General features: G+C 45.0%; 3 protein-coding genes across 3 annotated transcripts; all 3 read left to right on the top strand.

Moving 5' to 3' along the window:
- Positions 1 to 12,739: 12,739 nt before the first annotated feature.
- PtA15_6A102 (uncharacterized protein) lies at positions 12,740 to 13,318 on the top strand (the record flags this gene model as incomplete). The annotated part of the gene is made up of 2 exons (XM_053169772.1): positions 12,740 to 12,928; positions 13,025 to 13,318. 2 exons carry the CDS (start codon positions 12,740 to 12,742, stop codon positions 13,316 to 13,318), a joined length of 483 nt encoding a protein of 160 aa, XP_053021029.1.
- Positions 13,319 to 14,048: 730 nt separating this feature from the next.
- PtA15_6A101 (uncharacterized protein) lies at positions 14,049 to 15,566 on the top strand (the record flags this gene model as incomplete). Its single annotated transcript, XM_053169771.1, has 7 exons — positions 14,049 to 14,369; positions 14,440 to 14,649; positions 14,720 to 14,886; positions 14,991 to 15,037; positions 15,100 to 15,237; positions 15,329 to 15,410; positions 15,482 to 15,566. The coding sequence occupies 7 exons, from the start codon at positions 14,049 to 14,051 to the stop codon at positions 15,564 to 15,566; spliced, it is 1,050 nt and encodes a 349-aa protein (XP_053021028.1).
- A 1,759-nt stretch (positions 15,567 to 17,325) lies between these two features.
- Positions 17,326 to 17,586, top strand: PtA15_6A100 (uncharacterized protein; the record flags this gene model as incomplete). Its single annotated transcript, XM_053169770.1, has 1 exon — positions 17,326 to 17,586. One exon carries the CDS (start codon positions 17,326 to 17,328, stop codon positions 17,584 to 17,586), a length of 261 nt encoding a protein of 86 aa, XP_053021027.1.
- Positions 17,587 to 18,565: the final 979 nt, after the last annotated feature.

Raw genomic sequence — 18,565 nt, 5'->3', positions numbered from 1 at the left:
TTGTTGGTTAGACGACCACCATTCAACGATGATTTGGGATGAGCTCGGGCAATACGGTTAAAAAAGACAACGAGCGAGCGGTCCTGAAGCTGATTGAATGGATCATCTACCCCGCTACAGGCCATAGGATTGTTGTTATGTGAGGAGGCGGGAACGACTGACCGAGGCAATGGGCTTCCAATTACCGATGAAAATGTTGGCAAGGAAGTCGTCCGGGGACTAGCTTTCCATCTCGGTCATGCTTGAGCGTCATCCGCCAAGAAAAAAAGGTCATTGACCGAGGCTCTTATATTCTCCTCCAGAACTCAATGGCAATCACTTCTTAGCTCTCAATTCTCTGGACTGGCTCTATCTTTTATTGCTTCAAATCTCTCATCTGCTGTTGTATTCCTGCTTGCTCTGGACCGGAACAGGCCGGAACCGCCTGTCGGACAAGACGGTATTGGTAGTTATGGGTCCCGTTCTACACTTTGCGCTTGATCTACTTTTCTCTTCCTCATCCGGATGATCTGGCTCTTTTTTGTCTTTATATCACCCACTGTGATCTATACTTTTGTTTTCATCGACTGATCTGCATTGTTGTGGAAGAAACGTACATATGTTATAGCACCACAAATATTCATCTGGTTTCAGAGAGACTCCTTCTGATGCTTTTCTAACTACAAGTTATGTTTTCACTCGGAAGCATTATGCGCCAATCCTAACTTTCACTCCTGATCAGACTATGAGGGATTCCTTGTTTTTAGTGGGCCAATCTGACAACATGATCAAGCATAATGAAAATGGGAAATTCACTTACTGTTGTTCCTAGACCTCGCCGTCTTGAGATTCAGAGCCTCCATAAGCCGCCTGAAGATTGGCCATAGCCTTGCGCCATAGAATCAACAGATTGAGGAAATATGTTTTGAAGGGGCTTTCAGAAGGGACCGTTTGGTGTGCGTCAGGCAACGGAATTAGATAAAACGAGAGAAGAAGTAAGATTGATTCAAATATTTCCGTGAGGCGGCCAAAGTGAGTCCGCATCTGATCTTGATCAACTTCATTGCTCTGATAAAATCTTGGTAACCATTTTGCAAGCATTTCGAACGTTTCCACGATGCCCCTAGGAGTTGTGGAGAGGCGGTTTGCCGACCTGGTATTGTTGAGGGTGACAGGAGATGAACACTGAAGTTCACAGACGTGAAGTCTAGTGACACTCAGGAGTGAGGAAAGAGATGATTCTGATTCACTAAGGAGAGAAACGCCTACGGCAATCTAGTATAGACTATATACAAGATTGCTAGTGTTATGTTTGAAGCATACTGTATAATGAATATAAGCATAATTCAACACACCCCCTTGCTGAAAACAGAACTAAGTTAATTGAAATAATGAGAACTACATAAGTTGACTGGTAGTGATATTTCCTAAGGGGGGACAGAAATGAAAAGTATAATCAAGCCAGAGATCCAGTGGAAATATGAAGCAGGGAACTGTCATGACAACAAATATACTAAACATATCGCCATGAGGAATTAGCTATCAGGTCGTGCCGGTGTTGCCCTTCCTACGAATTAAAAGTTCTTTCTACTTCAGAGTTCATCCCCAGACGACGTCGATTTCTCTGTCGAAATCGTCTTCTTCTTCTTCATCCTCATATTCGCTTTGATCGCCTCCACCTAGTTGTACCACCGACGTCGCACCAGCCCGAGTTTCAAATCGTGCTTTTCCTTTGTTTTTCGCCGGAGGGTTGGGACAGGCCAAGGAGTGATGGCCAACCTGGCCGCAGTTCCAACATCCGGGTTTCTTCTTCCTAACGACTGCTGGAGCTGCAAAAGTTTCCGGGGGTTGATCAAAGGAGACCTGCATGGAAACTTCGTGCGCTTCGAGGGCCCCAATGGCATCGTCGAGCGAGATCTCGTTTGGCGAGTATACAAGGTGACCGCGAATTGGTTTCCAGCTGCGGAGGAGCCGGTCACAGATCTGTTGATCGGCTGGAGATAGCTTTACCGACTTCAGATCGGAGGCGGTGTTGCGGATTCGAGCTATCCACGTGAGTTTTGGCATCCACATTCTTCGGTCCCAAACCGAGGAAAAAAAGTACTCATCTCTGGTTTGGGACCGTAATCATTGCTGAGCTGGGGAGGCTGGCTCACCAGCACATACCTCATGGCTCATCCAGCTCACCCAATGCAGGCACTGAGTCAGCTCCTCCAGCTCCACCCACCACACATCTTTCCAGCTCTTCCAGCTCTGGCCCAAGGCAAGATTGCCAGCTCTCCCAGCTCCGCCCGCCACACACCATCCCAGCTCTTCCAGCTCTGGCCCAAGGCAAGATTGCCAGCTCTCCCAGCTCCACCAACCACACACCATCCCATCTCTTCCAGCTCTGGCCCAAGGCAAGACTGCCAGCCCTCCCAGCTCCACCCACCACACACCATCCCAGCTTTTCAAGCTCTGGCCCAAGGCAAGATTGCCAGCCCTCCCAGCTCCGGATGCTAAGACTGCCAGCCCTCCCAGCTCCACCCACCACACACAATACCAGCTCTTCCAGCTCTGGCCCAAGGCAACATTGCCAGCTCTTCCAGCTCTGGCGGCCACACACCATCCCAGCTCTTCAAGCTCTGGCCCAAGGCAAGACTGCCAGACCTGCCAGCTCCGTGACCCACCACACACCTTCCCAGCTCTGGCCCAAGGCAAGATTGCCAGCTCTCCCAGCTCCACCCACCACACACCATCCCAGCTCTTCCAGCTCTGGCCCAAGGCAAGACTGCCAGCCCTGCCAGCTCCACCCACCACACACCTTCCCAGCTCTTCCAGCTCTGGCCCAAGGCAAGAATGCCAGCCCTGCCAGCTCTGTGACCCACCACACACCTTCCCAGCTCTTCCAGCTCTGGCCCAAGGCAAGATTGCCAGCTCTCCCAGCTCCACCCACCACACACCATCCCAGCTCTTCCAGCTCTGGCCCAAGGCAAAACTACCAGCTCTCCCAGCTCCGGCCCCCAACCACCATCCCAGCTCTTCCAGCTCTTGCCCAAGGCAAGACTGCCAGCTCTGCCAGCTATGTGACCCACCACACACCTTCCCAGCTCTGGCCCAAGGCAAGATTGCCAGCTCTCCCAGCTCTGGCAGCCACACACCATCCCAGCTCTTCCAGGTCTGGCCCAAGGCAAGACTGCCAGCCCTCCCAGTGTAGGGTAGCATAGTGGAAATCTGCTACCTTTTAATGTAGTGTTAGTGCAATTCAGCTGTCTCTGTGCTAACACTATCTGCCAGTGGTGCAAAAAATGTACCCAATAAGCTGCTCTGCAGCACTCTCTAGCGGGTTAAACAGGGCCACTGTTAGCAAGGCTATGCTAGTATAAATGTTCCCTGTACCCAGTTGAGTTTAGCTTGATTCCGCTAAAACTAACCAGTGCCCTGTTAGCTGTTTAATTTCTGCAAAGCATAAACCAAGCCTTCTTTGCTGTGTTATGCCAGTTTTCATCTTGTATTTAGGCTAAATTCTGCCAAGCTTGCTTGAATTCAAGATGGCCCCTTGTACCTGGGTACCTGCCAACAAGTACGGGTACCAGCCTTAAAATCCGGAAATTTTGCGCACTGGCACCCCACAGGGAAGAAAGGGCTGGCACCCAGGTACCTGCGGGTGTGTGCCCCATTTTTGGCGGTATGAAACAATCCAAGGATATTGCCCTCTGGTTTCAGAGGCTGTATAACCTCTGGTTGCAGAGGTTGGATAGCCTGCAACCAGGAGTCTCATTCTGGTTGCCAAGGCTGTATAGCCTCTGCAACCAGGAGGACTTCCTTCTGGTTGCCAAGGCTGTATAACATCTGCAATCAGGAGTATTTCCTTCCGGTTGGTTGCTGATATCTGGCAACCTGAAGGAATTCTTCTGGTCAAAGAGGTTGTATGACCTTGGCAGCAGGGAGGAATTTTCTGGCTGCCAAAGCTGTACAACCCTGGCACTTGAATGGCTGTCTGCTGTATATATATACATAATATACATAGGGGCTTAACTAATCAACTCCCAAAAATTACTTTCCAACTGCCAAATCATATTTTTTTGGGAGTTGGAATGTAATTCCGCTGCATGAAATGGGAGTCAGGCATGTACTTTGTCCAAAAATGAAATTTTTTTAACAAAAATCATACCCCCTCACTGGGGTACTGAAAGCCCACAAAAATTTTACATCCTGCAGAAATCCATGATGAGCAGACATGATACATATGATACACAATGCGCGGACATGATATGTGATTGATGGTCATGTTACAGGTTGTGCAAGCACATTCAAAGAGTGCCCCTACACATAAAAGCCTGCACAGACACAATGTGTGATCTGCGGACATGACATGTGACACATCGACATGAAAGCAGACATGATATGTGATGCGCGGACATGCTGCAGGGATGATACAAGATTTGTGGACATGTTATTTGATGTGTGGACATGTTATAGGGTGCCTGCATAAATGTTAAAGGGTGCGCAGACATGATACATGATGTACAGACATGTTATATGATTCACCAACATGTGTGCACTCTTTTACATGTCTGCACACCACTTTCTACATGTCTGCGCACCACTGTTCATGTTTGCGCACTCTTTAAAATATGTGGTTTCGCCCTGTAACATGTGGGCCCACCCTTTTACAGGTCTGTGTACCCTTTTACATGTCTGTTTACTCTTTGACATACGTGCTGAATCATGCTTCATGTCTGTGTGCTCTTTAGAATGTGCGCGCGCACCCTTTGGACCCCTTTAAATGTCCACTGACTCTTTGAATTGTTTGCGCGCACCCTTTTACATTTCTGCCCACCCTTTGACATGTTGGCGCACTCTTGAAAGTGTGTGCGCACACCTTGTAACACCTCCACGCATGCCATATTGCATCCTGCATGGTGTATCATGTCCGCCCATCATGAAACATGTGCCATGTCCATGCATCATGTATCATGTCTGCACATCAGGTATCATGTCTGCGCATCATGTATCATGTCTGCGCACCTTGCAACATGTCTGCCCATCACATTTCATGTCAGTGCGCACCATATACATGATGCTTGCATCAGGTATCATGTATCATGTCTGTGCATCATGTACCATGTCTGTGCATCATGTATCATGTCTGCACATCATGTATTATGTCTGTGCATCATGTATCATGTCTGCGCATCATGTATCATCATGTCTGCGCATCATGTATCATGTCCGCGCATCATGTATCATGTCCGCGCATCATGTAGCATCATGTATCATGTTTGCACATCATGTATCATCATGTCTGCGCATCATGTATCATCATGTCTGTGCATCATTTATCATGACCGCACCTCATGTATTATGTCTGCGCATCATGTATCATGTCTGCGCATCATGTATCATGTCTGCGCATCATGTATCATGTCCGCACATCATGTATCATGTCTGCGCATCATGTATCATCATGTCTGCGCATCATGTATCATGTCCGCACATCATGTATCATGTCTGCGCATCATGTATCATCATGTCTGCGCATCACGTACCATGTCTGTGCATCATGTATCATGTCTGCACATCATGTATCATGTCTGTGCACACCACATATATGATGCACACAATGTCTGTGGATCATGTATCATGTCTGGGCAGCATGTATCATGTCTGCACATCATGCATCATGTCTGTGCATCATGTATCATGTCTGTGCATCATGTATGCACACATCATGTATCATGTCTGCGCATCATGTATCATGTCTGGGCAATCATGTCTGTGCATCCTGTATGGACATGTCTGTGCATCATGTGCGCATCATGTATCATGTCCGCACATCATGTATTATGTCTGCACATCATGTATCATCTCTGCGCATCATGTATCATGTCTGCGCAATCATGTCTGTGCATCATGTACATGTATCATGTCTGTGCATCATGTATGCACACATCATGTATCATGTCTGCGCATCATGTATCATCATGTCTGCGCATAATTTATCATGTCTGCACATCATGTATTACGTCTGCGCATCATGTATCATGTCCGCACATCATGTATCATGTCTGCACATCATGTATCATGTCTGCACATCATGTATCATGTCTGCGCATCATGTATCATGTCTGTGCATCATGTATCATGTCTGCGCTCAAGTATCATGTCTGTGCATCATGTATGATGTATCCTGTTGGTGCACACCATATACATGATGCAAGCATCATGTATCATGTCTGCGCATCATGTATCATGTCTGCGCATCATGTATCATGTCTGCGCATCATGTATCATGTCTGCGCATCATGTATCATGTCTGCGCATCATGTATCATGTCTGCGCATCATGTATCATTTCATCTTTAGCTTGGATGTCTTGTGTTTGTGTTTCATAGATTGATTTTTCACATTGTAATTATTGATCAATGTGGTATTTATATACTATTAAATGATGATTACAAGTTATCCTGTTCATAAAAATCATTTTGTTCTTGAGCAAGCATATCCTCCTCTAGTTGATCTTCTCCACTTTCATACTCCATCATGTCAGAGTTCCCAGATACAAGTGTCTCCCACATTGCCTTGGATTGCATGACTATTAAATCCCATTGATATTCTAGAGATGCTTCAGCTTCTTCGGAAACATCCAGGTAGCTCTTACTCCACTTCAAAAGTTCCAGACTCTGAGAGTTCCAAGGCAGCCAAAGACGGAAGTTTTTTTTGGCCAGATTGTCCAAGACTGATTGCAAAACTGGCCTGGTGCAGTTGAATTGGGAGCAGATGTTTTGAAGCCATTGTTGCCTTTCGTTGAGGACATCTGTTTCTAGATTTTCTGGAAGCATAACAAGAAATAAATTTAGATTTTAAGAGTGATTTAACATTATATTCATTAAAAGATACTAACCAACTTGCAAATCTTGAAGAATTTGTTCCATGTTTCTCCACTTAGCAATAGCCCATTTCAATGCCTGTCTGGTCTCTTGTGCGATCCGGTGCAATTCGTCCTGGCAATGTGTTAGAGTAAGGTATGCCTGAATTCCGCTTTGGGTGTCGGGATCAACAGCCCATGGCTCACTGGGATGATCAAGCTGACTGGTATTCCAAAAAGGACTCTCTATTCCAAGAAGTTTCACTTCATCGAAAGCAGGTGTAGCTAGCGGAAGTTGAGGGGAGAATTCGTTGTTGAAATTTATAGCTCGGTTGTTATAGGCGTTCCCTTTCTTACGAAAAATATTCATCTTGGAATTCATTTGTTTCTTGAAACGTGCTTGCACTCGTGTTCCTGTGAATTTATTTAACTTAAAGCATCAGATAGACAGCCCAAAATCTGGTATCTAATGTAATCTTACCTGATTGTTGTTGGTCCCACCGCTTTTGCATCTCAATAACCCCCACTTTGGCTTCATAAAGCTTGGACTTGCTTATTTTCAATTTGATCAAAGCTTTTATCTGGGCATCTGGGTGAGGTGAAAGTATATTGTCAATTTCAAATTATTTTGTTCGATTCAAGAAAGTAAAAATTACAGACCAGAACCTCCTGGTAAGTTATGAAAGTAATCTGAACCAAGTTCATCCACAATAATTTCAATCTGGTGTTCCAACATGACTAGCGTATCAGGAAGTTGCTCCAACTGTCTCAGCTGCAAATTGGTCCTGTTCCTCCTGCGAGTCTGGCAAAGTTCAAGCATTTCTTGACTAAATAAATATGTAGAGTTGAATTAATTTGATTTCCAAAGAATTGTAATTGTGGTTTCTTATGGGGAAGACAAAGGGATCTCACTGTGCATCTCGAAGCTTATCCTCCAATAATACCAGCTCCTCCACTAGTTCCCTGGTTTCCTTTTTGGTTGGAGTCTCAATTGCAGATAATTGCATCTCCCTTTGGCGCTCCCATTGAGTCTGGAAATATTCAAATTGGTGGCCGGTCCGTGCCTCGAGAGCTCTCAACACATCCTGAGAATCCCTCATGACCTGCTCAATATTTTTACCTCTTTCTAACAGAAGGCGGACTGAGGCAGCATTTTAATTAGTTCAGGCATGTTCACACCCTGAGAAATAATCGATACCCACCTGAATTAATCTTTCCCATGTCATTATGATGGACCAGACGAATATTTAGTCCCCCAAGACGGTGATTTGCAGAAGAATACCGTAGCTGACTGATTAACGGCGACAAAAATGCCCAGTTTCTCTCCATACCCTCTCCATCAGACATTCCCCAACCTTCATTCAAGCGTGGATTATATTGCAGTTGACAAGACCACTCATGCACATACGCATGGAAAACACTTGTCCCAAATTTTAAAAGGTTTAGTTCTTGTTCTTCAGGAAATTGATGACGCTTCCAAAAAACCACAATCAGTGCTTCCAAACATTGTTTGCACCTTACAGATGAATTTAAACATACTCGTATTACTCCCTTTTCAATGTTGCAGCCAATATCATACAGGATTCCCAACTTTCTCCGCTCCGGGTGTTGTTTGGTTTTATTAATCAGGTTATTGATCATGGTCATAGGGTAATACGCTCTGAATATTGGAATGAGATTTTCGAACTTTGGGTGAGAAAAATGAGATAAATTCATTACTGGTTCAATTTTTACACACTTCTCACCGCTCTTCACAATGTTGATCATTTGCAACATCTGATCATGTCTACAAGCCATTCCAAACAATCCAGTATCGTCGCACTCCTTCCAGGTATTCTGGTTTCGGATATCGTCTGCTGCAGTGTGTTGCTGAGTACATGGATCCTGCGTTGCAAATGAGTAAGAATTAAAGCTGCAGTATAAGATGATTAGTAGGTTATAAACCCACCACCCTGTCTGTCTCTGGTTCTGCTTGTAATTCTCCTTCCATTGATGCTTTCATCTCGGATACCTCTACAGGATTTATAAAAAGGCTAGGTGTTTTCAGAGATCCTGGTATTTCTATACTTGCAGCTAGGTGTCTCCGATGCTGGAAGTTGCCATCCATGCATACAATGAAGTCCGGTTCATCTTCCCTTTTCCCAGTAACATGAGGGCCATAACATGGTGGACATATGTCAGCCATCTTATCAATTGGTCGCGGTCCAAGAAGTTCAGCTGATATGGTCTCCTCCCTCGAAATCATTTCCCTGAAAGCATCGACCGCAGAAGAAAGTGTGCGCCTCCACTCTCAGGTCTAGTAAAAAAATATTAGATCATATAAAATCATGTAGATTGTATTGCTGGAGAACGACTCACACTGAAGGAAACATCGGACTCTCCATTCCGATTTGGCACTAAAATTAGAGGATTGTGTGCATCCAAAAACTCGTCAATGGCTTTGGAGAAAGGAGACATTGCAACTGCACTATGTTTCCAAAGGATGTGGTGAAGTCGCAAAAGCCGAATAGAGAAAGCTGTCTTGGGGTACATGGGGGATCCTCCAATGTATCCCATCTGTATCAGTCGAACTTGATCATTTTGGCATTGACAAAATTCCACTTCAGACTCCTTTCGGGCTGAAATTTCTCAAAAAATTGAATCAGAGTTGGTCTTGGATTGTAATCTGAAATCGGAACTCAACTTAAAATATCCACAAGTACCACAAACCTCCTCCGCTTCTGGGCACATGTGCAGGGTGATTTCCAGTCATGATCCCATTTTTGAAGATTCCCCCAAGTCGATGTTTTAGCTGAACACTGAAAGAAGCAAGAAAACATTGAATCATATACATCTTCCCAGTTTCTCTCCTCCAATTCCTTCCTTCTCCGGTAGGTTTGGCTCTGTACTTGAGGATCGATTTGTTCATTTTCTTGTCCATCTGGTTGTCTATAGAAATCCGTCTGATGGCTGGGTGTTTCGTCATTGTTCAAGGCTGTTTGCTGATTTCGATGATGAGATGGGGTACTGGAATCTCCCTCGACTGGTGTTAGAAACTGTCGGCTTTGTTCCTCGGTTTCTCGAAGTAAAATTTTCCCCTTCTCCGTTCTAGGCTTCTTGTGTTTTCGTGGCTTCTTGCCCCCCTCCCCCCTGAATCCTCTCATTTGACAATCACCTCAGAACTAGATAAATCCACAAAACAAAACAAATTATGAATGTTAGATCAAGGATCACTCCCCTAAAATTTATTCTCCCATAATATTGAACATCAAAAACCGACTTCAATGGTTGTAATTACCTGCCTTCAAGAAACCAGAAGAACAACAAAAGTCAACAAGTAGATGAAGATTTAACAAAGAATGAATGAAAGTTAAACCGACTTACAGATTTGGTGGACTTGATTTTTGTGGTTGTAGGCTACCGTTAAATCTGGAAGATAATGTGTGGGAGACTTGTTCCAGAAGACCGCACTTGCTTGAATTCCAATCCATTCCAATACATGTATATACATATTTACACTGGCATTGCAAATATTTCCCTTTCCCCCTTCAAAAAAAAAGAAGTCCAACACTCTGCAGGCACAGCAATCTGCCATTCTGTTCTCACAGTACTGAATGAGCTACCCATCCTGAGCACTTGAACAACGAACGCAATGGCACTGCAACCCCCTTACATGTACAAGTGAATCAGAGATCCAGATCTTGCTGCACGCTTTTGCACCCTGGTTGTACTTGAATGGAATTGATTATTTGCACAAGTACATGTGCAATTGGATGAAACCCACATGGATCAAAGGTCCCCACTAGTTCCCTATGTCTGGGACAAACCAAAAATTATAGTAGGGGGGCACTGTCAAAGGTGTGAGGCTCCTGTGTTACACTAACCTACAGTTTTATTATCAGCAAAAAACACCAAAAATACTGTCAGAAGCACATCTTAACAGGCGCTTTTTGGCGCCCTGTACCAGTAGCATTAGCAAAGATCCAGTGGAATTGCACTAAGCTAAATGTTAGCAGATTTCACCATGGTTGGCTTATCTGGGCCAAGTTTGGAGCTTTTCATTGTGAAATTCAAGGCAAATTTACCACAGCATTGGAATCAAGCCAATACCAGTTGTTTTTACAGTTGTTGGTTCATATAACTTTTCATCATGAAGTAATTGTTCTGAACATGAAGGAACTGTTCTGACAAGCCTGTTTCTGATGGGGAAATTTATTCTGGTCACATTTTTCCATGAATTTTTCAATCATTGAGGTGAGAAGTTTCTGCTTAGCTACTTATAAAATTCCCATTTGGACATCTTGTCAAGGGGGTTGTGAAAATTCAAAATAATTTTACCATCATTTATTACTAGGAAGTTTGAAATAGAGGCCCTTTTCTGAAGGTATTCTCAAGCAAAAAGGCAAATTGTGCAATAATTGTGTGCCTTGGCAATTTCAAGGGATTTTGCGTAGGGATTATGTTTGGAACTGTTGATAAGATTTTGTTCTATAGAGCAGGTATCACATTTAGAGAAACAACTTGAAAAGGCTCTGATTATTTTTCCAACCCAAAATCCACTTTTCAAAGTGCAATCTTGAGGAGCAGAGCAAGTCAAATGAAAATTCCACAGAAATAACCAGTTATTCTTAAAAATAACAGTAATGACATAATATCAAAGCTGCCCAATGATTTTGCCATCCAACCAAATTCCCACTTTCCCAAATGCACTGTTGTCAAAGCAGCACCAGTCAAGACCTAACAGGTAAAGGAATATGTTTCCAAAACATAGTAATTTAAGTTGGGAATAAGTGGAGACAATATCTTAGGGAGGTGCAATTAAGCACAATAGTAATTTGCATCTATGGTACAACATAAAAGTGAATTGTGTTTCACAGATAGCAAATAGCAAAGGCCAACTAAAATCATGAGTTTCAGCCCCCCAATATAAAATCTGGGGGCTATTCCAAGAGATAACCAGTAAGGCTGCTGGGAGTTATTGACTTGCTAAGGGGTGATTGTCCCTCTCCCACCACAGTCATCTTCAATCAACAAGCATGATAACAACCAGCAGGCCGTTTTTTGTTAACACCCTTCAGGGGAAATGCTTCCCAAAAAATGGCTGTTTGAAGTGATTATACCTTTATGATTGCCAAATTTGATTTCGAGTAGGAATGAAGGATTCAATAATTTCATGTTGGGATTTACATGACTTGTTAGACCTTTCTCAAAAACAAGGACCATTTTCCCTTTCAGCCAGACTTGCTGGTGGATCTCAACAAAGTTCCTCCTGGGGGCTAAGCAAAAGGGGGCCAGGGCAGGTGCTTGCGCCCAGGGGAGACTTGTTAAGTCACTCGCCCAGTGCCCAACTGGCCAATTCCGACTCCACTTCCAGAAAATCAGCTTCGCCAAACCCAGTAAGTTCCATTTTATCACAAGATTTTCATCTAGATACTACAGCTCCAGCAGACGACCAATCAGTTCCGACAGAAGATGGACGGGCTCAATCTCCCCATGAAGGCCGCAATGACAAACGCCGAGCGACTGATAAGGACCGTAGCCTTGTTTTCAAGGAAGGCAGGACTGTTGGCAGGCGATGGGTGCCCGGCTCAATCTCCCCATGAAGGCCGCGATGACAAACGCCGAGCGACTGATAAGGACGGTAGCCTCGTTTTCAACGACAGCAGGACTGTTGGCTGGCGATGGGTGCCCGGCTCAATCTCCCCATGAAGGCCGCAATGACAAACGCTGAGCGACTGATAAGGACCATAGCCTCGTTTTCAACGACAGCAGGACTGTTGGCTGGCGATGGGTGCCCCGTCCGATGGAGGTGGGTCATCGAGAAGGACCACGGAGACGACACTTCTACCCTTGCGGCTTGAGACTTGGGGCCAGCTTTCTTTTAATCGGAGACAACAATCTTGACATGAAGCGATCAAAGCCCCAACAACATATGATTCGGAAGGTCGCCCCTTGGCCGCCAACCCCCAAATCAACCGCCATCGTCTGTCCTGCTCATACACATTGTGATCGTTCAAATTGGCGCTGGTCAGCATTCAACAGTTGTTTAAGGGCCTCCTTCGCTCCGACAAACTTGGGGCGCTCTGACGAACTTCAGGCTGCCGGGATGCTACTGGTGCTTGTACATCAGTTTCTCCAATTCCAACTGTCAGCGGGCTGTTGATCATTCTTGATTGGTCTTCCTGATTGCCCGACCCTCGAGCATATCTCCCAGCAGATAGCTTCTCAGCATGCTCGCACACTAGCACTGCATCATCAGCAGGACTCTAACTCCTGCGAGGACTCCACTCATTCGCTTCCCCTTCGCGAGTACTCCCCTTCTTTGCTTTCCCCCTCCACCAATCTCAACACCAGAGCTGACTCGTCCTCTGTCTGTACCATCCCCAGTGAAGACCCGGCCGTTTGTGTCCATCAGGACCTCCAAACCCGAGTTGCTCAACATGTCTCCATCCCCCCAGCACAAAGAAAGCACCCGCCAATTGCTGCAATGGCCCGCCAGCGAACCATGTAGTCTAACCGGTCTGCCAATCTCCGCGCCTCCAACCTCAACAGCCATTGCTGCGATCCTCTCCGCTCACAGAGCTCGCGCCTTGCTGCCCCGGCATCTTCTCCTGACGCCTATCTTCCTGCACACACTGCTCCCATGGCCACCCCGAACCATTCCCACCCTGCACACAAGCTAACAACTCCTTTTTTTCCACGCTAACTAACCCCCCCTTTCACCCTTTCCAAAAACACAGGGTAGAATTGACCTTGTGATTTTTGTCCCTTTTGCCAGACTGTACAAAATATTACTATCCACCAAAAACTCAAATGGCTCAAAAGTAAGTCAACCCCACATCCTCGCCCCAAACCTCACTTTTTTTTTCATGCCGGATTGCATTGGTGCTGTGTGATGGTGGGTTTGAACGCGAAGCTCGCCTGCCATCACATTGTGGGGCTACTGAGGCATTGTCGCGAAGACTCTGCCATGTTTGACTCCTGCCAACGCAATCCCAGCAGATATGGAGGGCTGATAATGATTTGTTTGGCTTAGTATGGATGAAGGCGAGGTCTTCAAAATTGAAGATCTGAAGCGGGGATCGGATTACCTGAATACGGACTCGTTGAATTCCCAAGCAATTGGATTTCTCCACTCTCAACATATGTGAGCCACCAGGAAAGTAGTTGATTTCTACTTACATGCTGTTTTCTTGATGCAAGAGTTCGGGAGGTCCGATTCTATCCAGAAGATTGTCAGGATGATCCGAAAGACATATGATGAAGATTTTCCACCCAAAACGACCTTACAAAGTCAGTTGGTCGGTGCTGCAAAATTGGTTGAACATCGGATGCAAGTTTACCACAAAAATCAACAAGCCAATCCAACTGTAAAAAAGCCGTTCTGTCTCCGATATCCCACCTACATTGATGTAATCAAGCACTCGATTTCCTCTGAGGATAAGTGTGAGGTCCTACCTGGTGACGTAATGGTCATTCTTATTGATGAGGGGGGAATATGTATTGGGGTAGGCCTCCCTCCAAAGCCACAATCAACAAAGAGCTTGCATGTCCCTCGTGATGTTAGTATAATCCATGCTGCCCAACTTACATGTTTGAATTATACGTGGGCTGACCATGTTGGTTTCTCAGGTTAGGGCCAGGGAGCAATTGGATCGATTTGTGGTAGACAACGTGCTTCAAAGCAATGAAGACAGTGTAATACGGTCCAGTCATATGTCTAATCAGTTCCCAGTTTCTACTTTGCCTCTTTCTTTGGATACCAAGGGGGAGGTACGTGCAGGCGAGGGGGCCAAAAAATCAACAGTCTCCTATCAAGCTTATGGATATGGCTTGGGAAGTGTAAGTTCATGATCTTAACTCTCCAAAGTGAGACTGGACTAAGAGCTTCCAATTTAGCCTCTCTCTGCAGGTGCTGCGGACAAAACCATCAAATGTTCCACCCATGATATCAAGAAAGAAGAGCTACAGGGCCACGGGGACCATTGGAAATCCGAACCTGAACCCAATCTTCCGGAACCTCTTCGTACTGAAACCGGTCCACGGGCATGCGGGCTTGTTGAACTTCGACACGATATGGTATTTTATCATAGATTGTCTTACTGGATAAACAAGGCATTCCTTCCTGAAGCTTCATTAATTGCTGAGCAAGCCGTTGATTACTTAGAAAAAAGTGCTTCTAGTTCGGTGAAAGAAGTCAATGGGCTGGAGGACAATGTGATAATTGCAGGTATGCTTTTCTCCAATTGTAGGATTTTATAATACATCATTTCTGACATTTAATCACCAAAGCACGCACAGTATCAGTCAATACGCTCCCCAACACCCACCGAGACAAAAAAAACGCCTTGTTGATGGACAGCGTCTTTTTCTTTGGAAATCATCTTGGGGGACAGTTTCTTCTCCCTTCACTAGGCCTAGCTTATCCAGGTTTGCACGGTTATTCGTTCCATGGACCCTTTCGTATTCTCTTCCATGGGGTGGCCCAATTCTACTTTTCCAAAGCTACCAACCATCCCAGGCGATATTCAGTGGCCATGTGGAGCAGAGCTTCCTCCTTTTCATCAATTGCTTGATTTTCAGCCTACCAAAAAGGGAATGAGGTACGCAGAAAATTGATAGGCCCACCCTGTTCTCACATAAAACTGAATATTTTTATCCTTTAAATGTATAGAAATTTAGCGACTGTAGATTTTGGCTTCCGGTTTATCCAGAATATGATTCTGCAAAAGTTACAGGTCTCCTCAAAGCTCAAGTGACTGCCAATTCAAAACGTGGTGCAAAGAAGGTTAAAATTGCCAAATAGTTCATCATTGATTTTTCTTTACGGAATTTATTGTTTTTGTTGGTTGTGCTGCACATTTTCCTCTTAATATTCAATTAAACTACCAATCAACCAAAGCATGTTCAAAATTTAGCTAAAGACTTGTGCGTATTATTAAAAATAATACTGGCATTTTGGTGTAATGGGAAACTGCAAGTCAGAAAAAAACAAACACAACTACAATTCTTCGGTGCTGTTTGCAACAATGGTAAAGGCACCAGTTTGAATATCTTTTAGCCACATTTCTCTATATTTACTAATCATAGCTTCTAAACCAATTGCTAAAGCTTCCACCCCAAGGGTCGAATTTTCAGAGCGTACAATCCTCACAGTGGGGTAATCCTTTGCCACAAGAGCTATAGGATCTTTCATCTTGGGGAAAGTCGCCTTATCACACCCAAGGGCATCAGCTAGGAGAAAAATGAAGCATTAGCATATGATATCGATCCAGTTTGGGATCGGTTTGGATGGCTCACCAAGTAATTTATTAAGTTCTCCGCGCAGCTGGGTTCTAACTTCGTCGGAATGTTTGGGTCTTTTAGCTGCAGGGGTCTTTGCAGGGGGTGGGAAGAGCTGCTGTCGTTTTCAAGGAAAGCTTGAATGTCTCTTCCTTGACTATAGGCTTCAAAGTTTTCCTTTGCCAACCACTTTTTGTTTGCAACTTTTAACCAGGCTGAATCATTGGTTAGCTCTTCACAAAAGCTTCCAGGTCCAGGGGAACAAGTGGCTGACAGCAAGTAGAATGTCAAGTTGTAGATATTTGACACCGTGAAAAGCTATAATAAAAACCAATATTAGTTCTTGAAGCAATATGGTAAAGTAAATGAAAAATACTCACCTCAGAATTGATTCGGAGGATGTGGTTTAAAGCTCTTTTCGAAATTCCAGATTTGGGTCTAGGAGACTGAGATTCGCCAATTAAGAACTCGATCTTCTCGTGATTCACTAATTTTAGATAAAGGGGTCCATAGAGGGCTTCTTCATCCGGGTTAAGACCCTTCTTGGGTTGAACATCCTCTCCATCTTCGGGGTTGTCCTGTTCATCATCATCATTTTTGTCTTCATTCTCCTCCAGAGAAGTCGGAAGTTTTGAAAAGTAATGAAATATTCTTGCATCAAATACTTTTTTCTCATCAATTGAGAGAGCAGCCCACGCATGGCCAAGATGGACATTCCTTTCATCCCATCCCAACGAGGTCCCCCTTGGAGGAACTAAAATCAAGATTTATCAACAAGCTGTTACATAAAACCAAATTGTAATTACATGCCCCCACCTGGTGTGATCAAACTTTCTCTGCTGAAAGCAACATATCGATTCCAATTGCTTTTTTGTCTTGGGGGCTGATCTTCTCCTCTGAGTAGATGTTTGATCAGTATCTTCGGAAAGTTGGAGGTTAATGCAAGCAAACTTACAAGAAAGAATTGACCATCTTCTCTGTAATGTTCCCAATCAAAGCAAGCATCAATTTGGTCTTGATGTAGTTCTTTTTGTGGAATAGGAGTACTTCTTGAATTTGAGTCGATATTTTGTTGGAGGGTCTAGTTTGATTTGCCATCACCTGCCGGAGTTGGTTCTCAGTCCACGAAGGTAGTTGGCTCTCAAAGTTTTCTAGTGTTAAATCGGTCCGATTGTAATCTTCCCCCTCCTCTTCATCTGATGAATTGCTTCTGACCGGACCACCACCCACTCCAGCATGACCACTGCCACCAGCTCCCCCACCGCCACGACCACCGCGACTTCCAAAAACGCCGCCACGACCGCCACAACCACCACGACCGCCGCCACCACCGCCGCGACTGCCGCCAGTACCGCCACGACTGCCGCCACGACCACCACGACCACCGCCAGGACCGCGACTGCCACCACTTCCGCAACTGCGATCTACGCCCTGTCTGATGTCACTTCCATTTCCACCTCTCAATTCACCATTTGGGGATTGAGTTTGGCAACTTGATCGGGTTTGAGGCATGGTTGTATTTGAAATAATGGTGAGATGAATTGGATTTGGTGAGAGGTTTTGAGTTGATTGGTGAGGTGATTTGCTGTTTGGTTCAGGTGAATTTGGGTGAGCCTAGGTGGTTTTTGGGTTGAGTTGCTTGGTTTTTCTTTGTGGTTTGAGCACCGACTTTCAGTGTGACTCAAAGTTTGCCCCCCATCTTGGGTTCATGTTCCGGACCCCCCCAGGGCTTCAGTGTGAGAAATTAACCCCTTTACAAGGGTGAAAGCCCTGCGCTTCAAAAAGCGCAGCGCAGCGTGAAGCTCAGCTGTTTTCCGGCACTGACAGTAGCCGCCGCTGCGCAACAGCTTTTTGGGTCTGGCAAGAAGCAGGGATCCGGTAGCTCAGCCAAACCATTGCTGCGCTACAGCTTTTTGAGCTGGCAGTATAGCCCAGCTGCCAGCCAAAAAAGCACAGTGCAGCTGTTTGGTGGCTGCTGCCCAGTGCTGAAAGGAGCTGCGCTGCCCACTGAGCTACTGCTCTGTGGGTAAAAAGCAGGGCCTGGTAGCACAGCAGGAATGGGGCTGTGCTACTGCTTTTTAAGCTGACTGCGCAGCAGTTCCAGCTGCGCTGTGCTAAAAGACCACTTTTTTTCAGCATTGCCATTTAGGAAGTTTAAAATGGGGTCCAAACAGAGCGTTACTTCCAATTAAGGCAAGTTTAACCCAACATCTGCATCAGATTGAGTTTTCCAAACAGATCTCCACTAAATCCAAAATGTATAGGGATCACACTCATATGCATAAATTTCATGCATTTAGTTCAAAAATACATAACATACACTCCAAATGATGTTATGTTACTACTAACTGACATTTGATAGGCATATGGTTAGCATACCAGGTTTTTTTTGAAGCTGTTATGCTACTTTATTGCTTGGATAAAGTGGTAAGAAGCCTGCACAGGCTTCTTTGGCGCTAAAATCAGCTTTTTATCT

Source organism: Puccinia triticina, chromosome 6A (assembly GCF_026914185.1).
Source record: "Puccinia triticina chromosome 6A, complete sequence".
Classification (NCBI taxonomy): domain Eukaryota; kingdom Fungi; phylum Basidiomycota; class Pucciniomycetes; order Pucciniales; family Pucciniaceae; genus Puccinia; species Puccinia triticina.
The sequence above is the reverse complement of the archived record's forward strand: the minus strand, read 5'-3'. Positions and strand labels throughout refer to the sequence as shown.